The sequence below is a fragment of the Lactuca serriola genome, chromosome 2 (assembly GCF_051521515.1).
Source record: "Lactuca serriola cultivar US96UC23 chromosome 2, Lser_US96UC23_V15, whole genome shotgun sequence".
Taxonomy (NCBI): Eukaryota; Viridiplantae; Streptophyta; class Magnoliopsida; order Asterales; family Asteraceae; genus Lactuca; species Lactuca serriola.
The window spans coordinates 224,569,510-224,578,304 of record NC_136409.1 but is presented as its reverse complement, the minus strand read 5'-3'; the positions used below and the strand labels follow the sequence as shown (position 1 = coordinate 224,578,304).

The window sequence follows — 8,795 nt, the reverse complement described above, 5'->3', positions numbered from 1 at the left end:
TAGTTCAAAACCATTATTAGTTAATTCAACTCGATCTTCTATTGTTGGAGTTGTCTTACGTGTTTCTTCGATGATGTTCATTGTGTTCACAAATTGTCGTATATCTTTAGACATGGTAATAAGGAGTATTTGCATGTTATACAATGCTACTTTTCTTCGTTACTCAGCCGGTGAAAGCAGGTAATAGGATATCCATTATGACCATTTGGTGTTTAGTACTTTGATAATCACAAATCATTTCTAATGCAGTCGTATCAACAAAATGTCGTTCCTCATCTTCAAGACGTGGTATAACATACTCTATAGGCAACTCACCATGATCGTTCGAGTTACCGGATGTTGGAGACTGAAAATAGAATATACCTAAATTATATTAATATACTATTTGAAAATCAATGTGCATAAAAGTATTTAATAATAATAATAAACAATTCCTAAAACATATCCATAACAAAAAAAACAAAAAAAAAATACAACTAGTCTATCATAACAGGTTTGTCTGCACTTGCTTCAGTGTCATCTTTCAGAGTCCTATCTGCTTTCAATTTAAGTTTTAACACCCTTTCTGATTTTTTTTTCTTAATTTTATGGGTGCCTTTGTTAGTTTTTTTTTATCTTATTTTGAAACTCAACATCGGCGTTATTTATCTGGAAAAAAAAATCCAAGAAAATTTAAATACATTACCGTAAAAATAAATTAGAATTATAAAATCATTGTTTTTCGATTTTACCTTTAGTGGGCGCAATTCTAAAAGCTCATGTAAATAGAATACAACTTAGTCATCCGTAAAACCCATTTTTTTAACAACATCCACGCTAAGTCGTCTTTGGACTAACATGTCATTTCAGAACAATACTTAGAAAAAATTGTATATTATAAGTATTCCGAATCATCATTCTAGAATAGATCATCAGGCTCTGGACAACATTCTTCATGTTTTGGACCTACATTATCATTTCAGAACCCCTACAATACCTAATTTCGGACTAAAACAACGTATCAGAAACACATTACAAAGTACTTACATAACATTCATACATGTACAACGAGAATATATATATATATATATATATATATATATATATATATATATATATATAAGGATAATTCGGATATTCTGGAGTTGTTCCTTGTGTTCTGGACCATTCTAGAATACATAAATCATTTCAGAAAATCAAATGCAAAGTAACTTAAAAGTATAGAACTTACTTTGTTTGATTAATCCATGTTGAAAATTTGGTCTGAAATACGGGTAGATCGTGCTTTGGTTTTGCTAATTCTGGTACATGTATTCCAGATATTTTGTGTGTGAGACCCATATATATACCATTGAGCTATAGTAGTGGGCTTGGGTCGATTTTCGGGTCCAAAATGACCTATTGCGGACCAAAATGTTATTTTTTTTAAAAAAAAAAAACTTGCTTATATATATATATATATATATATATATATATATATATATATATATATATATATATATATATATATATATATATATATATATATATATATATATATATATATATACCCAAAAAAGTGATTAGATTCCTCAATTTCCCATCAAAAAATATATTACTCTTTTAAAAATCCAAATTTGTTTTATATAATGTAATTATTACATTAAAAAGGATACATGTATTTAAAAATTAAAAAAAATCCTTCAACCATATATGATATATGATAGAGTAAATTACATGAATCGTCCCTTATGTAAGTGTCAAATGACATATTCAGTCCCTATTTTTTAAAATTAACTCGGTCCGTCTCTCATATCGTTAAAGATGCACGTTACGTCCCTTGCAGATGTAAAATGACTACCTTGCCCTTTTCCTTTTCTTTTTTATTTTATCTGTATTTATTTTTTTATTATTAATTAATTTATTATCTAAACTAATTATTAATTGCCTTTAAAAAAAATGGGCCTAAACCTTAAGCACGTGCATAACTAGTCTCCACCCACCCCTTCTTCTTCCTCATCAGGACATCTCCATTCCACCATGATCACAGACATCGTCAGCCTGCATCACTACTTAGTACTGTAGTAATCCGACGACTCCAAGACATTTCCGGTCACTCAAATAATCCGACGGCTCCAATACGTCTCTCTTTCTTTATCGTCTCCAACATGATGGCGAACCTGAACAGATAGAAGAACATATCAACGAACTTGACGGAAATTGGATAAGGAGAAATCACTCCTGCGCACCTCTGTCAGCAACCACTAGCCACCTCCATCTGCTACTATAAACCTAAAATCCCATATGTAAAAATCCCAATCTCCGGAAAAAACGATTTTCTAAAATAATCTCTCTTTCTCTTTCTTTCTGAAAATCAAGTTTTAGATCTAAATTATCACCAATTTTCTTATTCATATGAATGATTTCAGGGCTCCAGATGAATAATTTCCCAGATATCAGTTGATTTTCCGAAAGATGTGAGGGGTAATGTTTTGATTTCCAGTAGGGGATTAAAATTTTCTTTTCCCCGTTCAAAATAAGCCACCACAGTAAACCGATATTCAAACTCTAATTGAGGGTTGTGTTTTTTCTTATTAGATTTGAGTAAACTAATTTTAGGTTTTCGATGTAACTAAACTGATTTTGCCCTAGTTTTTTTATGCTTTCCAATTAGAAACACAGAGTGAAGGGGTTACATGTTTAAGATTTTTGGTTCAAAGGTATTAATGAAAATTTAAAAGTATTAATCTAAAAAACATGTCTTATTACTTTTTATTAAATAATATATTCTAATTAATACTTTTGAATTTTTATATGGGCTACCTATGTAGATGTTTGTAGTAGATCTGTTGGATTTGAAAAATAATCATTCTACCTTAAACAAATTTATATACAAAGTGAGAAATCATTCTACCTTAAATTATTTATAAACAATTTTACAAATATACAACTTCTTTTAAATTGTTAAGTATTAATATTTTGAATATAAAACAATAATAACAAATATAAAATGACCATGTACAAAGTAAAAATATACAAACATATATTTATGATTTCAATGTTAAAAGCATCACCATCTCCTCCACTTCCACTCTTAAACAATGTCATTAATATTATTTTTTCATTTAAATGCATTTATATAATAATAATAATAATAATAATAATAATAATAATAATAATAATAATCCTCTCTAACAAATGAAAGTTTTTTTTGCCACATGTCAATATCTAATTAGTTTTGACACTTGTCATTTTGTGATATTTTTTAAATAAATAATATCCACATGTCAATTTATGATTTTTTTCAATTTTTAAAATTAAAAAGTCATATAATCTTATACTTATATATGTAAAGTATCAAATGTAATAAATATTATAATAAATTGCATTTAATATGTTTCTTCATTCCTTATTTTAAAATTTTATTTTAAAAAAATACTTATTATTTACATTTTAATATTTTATTTTTTTTTAATCAATCCGTGTAATACATGGGTTTTACACCTAGTCCTATCTAATAAATGAATGTTTTTTTTATCACATGTTACTTTGTTATGAATTATGACACTTGACATTTTATGGTGTTTTTGAATTTAATAAAATTCACATATCATTTTCTTGTATTTATCAATTTTATTTAAAAATGTCACCTAATTATGTATTCATGAGGATTTAAAAATACAGGTTCCTTCCAAATTTCAATTCTTATATTTAAGGCAATTTAACTCAAATTTTCATTTATTTTTCTTATTTGATATTATTAGCCTAAAATTATGCTACTATTTGGCATTCAAATTCACATACATTTCATTTTTTCAAAAAACTTTCTTGTGTATGTATATATGTTATATGGATTTTAAATTATGCTATTAACATATTTTTTTTTTATATATTTTTGTTAGATTTTTTTGTTCTTCGTTTTATTATTTACCAAATAAAATTTATTTAAACATCTTTTGAGAATAATAAAATAATAAAAGTTGTTAGCAAACTAAATTATTTTATTATAAATATTTTAAATAGAACACTAGTATTACTAGGCATGAAAATAATTTTTTTATATTAAAATTTATATTTTATAGGACGACATGATGATTATATCATAAATCTTGTGTTAAAAAATATTTTTGATGTTTTAATATTTACACTTGGATATTTAACCTTTATTTTAATCAGTTAGTATAGTAAACAGTCTCACACTAATAATAATAATAATAATAATAATTTATTTATGTTTTAAGAGAAAATTCAAACTACAAACACAGTCAGCGAGAGTGGACGCATGAATTGTCGTTGTAGGTGTTAGACTTCCTCTCCGATCAATCGTCGTAAATGCTACACTCGTCCGTTTCTGGATTTCCAGAACAAAACGACTCAAGAGGATCTTCTTCATGCTCCAACTTCACTCTGAGACGAGCTTTCGCCTGACTAATCTCTTCTACCTCGTCCCACGCCACTTTACATTCATCGGAGCCTTCATGGCCAGCGCACACCTCCTTCGCTTCCGTCACCTTGTTCTCAATCATCTCTGTCAGCTTCATCTCTCTATCATGCGTCCCCTTAAACCTTGCTCCTCCACCCATCGCTACCACCGTCGACACCGCTGCCAATTGCATCTTCTGACCAGAAAAATAGAAAGAAGGGTCAGCCAATTTGTGGACAAATAATGAAGATCTGACATTATTTACGTATGTGATTGCTCCAACGAACGAAGTACTAAAAGTTGCCATGACTTAAATAGAGAAGATTAAGAGTATGTTAGCTTCAGTACTAACCTAAGTAGAGGTATATGTATATATTATTGTCATTGATATCTTCATTCTTCGTTGTTTTCGAGATCGGAAGAAACAGAGATTTTGTTTCTTGTGATGCTACGAATAGTTATCTATTATAACAGAATTACTTGTAGATACGCCCAAGAGAAATTATATTTAGCGAATAATTTTCTAACACTTCACATATATCTATTGCTACTGTTACTATGTAAACAATTGAATTCTCATAGGTTATAAGCTGAACGCTGATTATAAACTCTCATTGCTCATGATGATCAACTTAATTGTCTTACTTTTTAGGTTATGTATCAACAAGACCATATGAAAGAGTTCCAATTTGTTTCAGTAATTTAAGATCGGTCCAATTTGATATAAACCCTAAATAACAAATTTGTGGATCCTAATTTGTTCTCATCCTAATCAATGCATGATGTGATGGTGGGAGAGTTTGAGAATCATTTTGTGGGGATCCATAACTTTATTCAAAGCCAAGCTAACACGAAATGGTACTCTTTACATTGTACTATATGCATTGATTGTTATACCTTTTATGTGGTTCTTGTTCTTCCATCGTGAACTTGTTATCAAAATTCAGAAGTGGCCTCTGTGCTTGTTAACAGATAGTATAAGATTACACGACTTCAGCGTACAGTTGCAGAAAATGGTACTTTAGGAGCTATCAAGTATTGTAGCTGTTTATAATAATAAGAAAAAGGTTCTACTCGTCGATTGTTTCAGTGGTGGTCTGTTTGTTTAGATCATTAGCACTTTGTAGGATACAGATACACTCATTAGTGCTTTCCTGGTATTAATATGATATATATGAATATCTCGATTTATTTACAAAATGCAGAACATGATAAAATGATGCAAATTCTTGGTCTGTGACTATGTCAGCAACTTTGTTTCCAGTTTTGGTCCCATTGAGACATGCACGCCTGATTACTCCACTTTTTGTCCTGGTGTGTTGGTATCGAATAATTGGCAATGCATCATACAATATGGCCACTCTTTCTTAACTACGCCTACACTTTATTGAAACAAAGAGGATTTATTGCATTGGATGCTTGAATTTATTATTTTTACTCTACCTTTATAACCAACAATTTATTCACCTTTTACAGAAGAAAGGAGTGTGCTTTTGCTTTTGCTTTTCCTTCTTTTTTTTTTTTTTTCTCAGTGATTCTTCTTTCCTTAAGGTTTTAGATGCTCTCTCTTCACTATCATGTTCTTCTATTATGATTTCCTTTTTTATTAATTTAACATTGGATATATGTGTTGTCGACGTTTGTAACTTGTTAATCTTTTGTATAACCAGCAAATCTTTGAATGAATGAGAAAGATCTGAATTGCCTTTATCATGTTTCTATGGAAATGATTCTTTTATCTCTTTGAAATTGTTTATTCTTGAAATTTAAAGCTTCCACTTTCTAATGGAAAAGCTAAAGCTAAAATAATTGTCCTCTGCTTTTTTCCCATATAGGAGAAGTCAAGAACTTCATGAAATAGAAACTGGTCTCTACCAAAGCTTCAAGCTTTACCTTCATCAATGGCATAGTCACTTCCATCCAAGGTAACCAACTATTTCTTTCCCTCCTTATCTCAATTTTATTGCGTTTATCTTCTAGTTTATGCAACTTCTTACTTATGTCATTAATGATAGAAGTAAGCCTTCTTTTTGCATAATGGTTTGCTAATATTTACTCTTATTTCCAAATTCCTTTCATATTTATGTAGGTTGACATATACATAATGAAAAAACTTCAATTTGTAGCGGTTGCCACCATTATCTTCCTACTTCATAATCTTCATGAAACAACCGCTGACATCAGCAGTGACGCCCAGTCTCTTCTTCAATTCGCTTCATCGGTCCCACACGTAAGGCAGCTAAACTGGAATTCCACAATCCCAATCTGCAAATCTTGGGTTGGAATCACTTGTAACAATGAGGGAACTAAAGTTATTGCCATTCATCTACCGGGTCATGGACTATTCGGTCCAATTCCGCCCAATACCATCGGAAAGCTTGATTCCCTCAGAATCTTGAGCCTAAGATCCAATTTCCTAAACGGGTCTCTCCCTTCTGATATCATCTCCATTCCCTCCCTCCAGTTTCTCTACCTTGAAAACAACAACTTTTCTGGTGAAATCCCTCTTAGTGTTTCTCCCCAAATTACCAATTTAGATCTCTCCTTCAATTCCTTCACAGGAAACATCCCGGAAACACTAAAAAACCTCACCCGTCTCACCTCCCTCAACCTCCAATTCAACTCCTTTTCGGGACCCGTTCCCGACCTCAACATCACCCGACTCCGTCTCTTAAACGTGAGTCATAACCAACTCAACGGTTCAATCCCGTCTTCCCTCCAAACTTTCCCGCTTTCTTCATTTTCCGGGAACGAACTCTTATGTGGGCCCCCGTTGAATCCATGCCCGGTTCCACCCCCATCCATGGCCTTACGCCCGAAAAAACACACCAAAAAACTCACAACCGGTGCTATCCTAGCCATTGCTATCGGATCCTTTTTGCTCATCCTTCTACTTGGAATCCTCTTGTTTTGTTTCTTGAAGAAGAAAGACCGGGATTCGGTTGGTGAATTGACGATAAAGGCCGTCCCTCCCGGGAAAAATGAAAAATCGGATGATTTCGGGAGTGGGGTGCAAGCTGGAGAGAAGAACAAGTTGGTGTTTTTTGAAGGGAGTAACTATAACTTTGATCTTGAGGATTTGTTGAGGGCATCTGCTGAGGTACTTGGGAAGGGTAGTTATGGAACTGCTTATAAGGCTATTCTGGATGAAGGAACAATAGTTGTGGTAAAACGAGTGAGAGAAGTTGGTGTTGCTAAAAAAGAGTTTGATCAGCATATGGAGTTTGTAGGGAGGGTGGGAAGGCACCCGAATATTGTCCCCTTATGTGCTTACTACTATTCTAAGGACGAGAAGCTTCTTGTGTATGAGTATATGGTAACTGGTAGCCTATCTTCACTGTTACATGGTACGTAAGAAAAAAAAAAAAAAGCAATGTACTTTTGATTTATTTGTGTATAAATTATAATGGAATATTAATTTTTAATTTCAAAACAGGAAATCGAGGTATAGGAAGAACTCCATTAGATTGGGAGACGAGAGTGAAGATATCACTTGGAGCTGCAAAAGGGATCTCACATATCCATTCAGAAGGAGGTGCAAAATTCACTCACGGAAACATCAAATCTTCCAACATCCTTCTCACCACAGACTTCGACGGCTGCGTATCAGATCTCGGCTTAGCTCCGTTAATTAACGTCCTCCCCACAAAACCTCGGTGCATCGGTTATTGTGCGCCGGAGGTGATAGAAACACGAAAATTCACCCATAAATCCGACGTTTACAGCTTCGGAGTCCTGCTTCTCGAGCTTTTAACAGGTAAATCGCCGCTGCCGTCGGGGCATGAGGAGGTGGTTGATCTACCGAGATGGGTGAGATCGGTGGTTCGAGAAGAATGGACGGCGGAGGTGTTTGATGAGGAGCTAATGAGGTACCCACATGTTGAAGAAGAGATGGTGCAGATGCTTCAGATTGGGCTCGCTTGTGTGACTAGGGTTCCGGATAATAGACCTTCCATGGAGGAAGTTGTTAAGATGATTGTTGATTTACGATCGTCGGATTCATCGGAGCATCGGGGTTCTTCCGAGGATAACAGGTCTAAAGGATCTAACGTCCAAACGCCATGACTTCAAAAGCGGAGACCGCAGTCACAGTGTGCAAATGGTTGTGTTATTGATAAATAGTTTCAATTTTGTGTCGATTTCCACTTTGGGGTTTTATCATATTCTTCCTTGTATAATTGTTCCTGGTCTTATTTGGTTACAAATTATAATCGCAAACCTAATAATCCAAATATCCATTAGGCAATACATAAAATACTTTAAAAAAATTAATTTTTTTTGGACCCATCACGTCTAAAAGACTAATGTAAAGGTTAACGATACAAATGATAATATACTTTTATATGATTTATCATTAAATTTTCTTCAGTTTTTCCAAAATTAAAATTGTGTTAGAATGTTATAGGTTATATCG

General features: G+C 32.7%; 1 protein-coding gene and 1 pseudogene across 2 annotated transcripts; one reads left to right on the top strand and one right to left on the bottom strand.

The window, feature by feature from the left end:
* Positions 1-4,157: 4,157 nt before the first annotated feature.
* LOC145088700 (calvin cycle protein CP12-3, chloroplastic pseudogene) lies at positions 4,158-4,743 on the bottom strand (annotated as a pseudogene).
* A 1,052-nt stretch (positions 4,744-5,795) lies between these two features.
* LOC145088699 (putative inactive receptor kinase At5g58300) lies at positions 5,796-8,559 on the top strand. Of its 2 annotated transcripts, XM_079027091.1 has the most exons (4): positions 5,796-5,932; positions 6,217-6,306; positions 6,471-7,728; positions 7,818-8,559. In XM_079027091.1, the coding sequence occupies exons 3-4, from the start codon at positions 6,486-6,488 to the stop codon at positions 8,444-8,446; spliced, it is 1,872 nt and encodes a 623-aa protein (XP_078883217.1). In that variant the 5' UTR covers positions 5,796-5,932; positions 6,217-6,306; positions 6,471-6,485; the 3' UTR covers positions 8,447-8,559. The 2 variants fall into 2 exon arrangements, with proteins under 2 accessions (XP_078883217.1, XP_078883216.1); XM_079027090.1 differs by lacking the exon at positions 5,796-5,932 and having other exon boundaries at positions 5,970-6,306.
* The last annotated feature ends 236 nt before the right edge of the window (positions 8,560-8,795 follow it).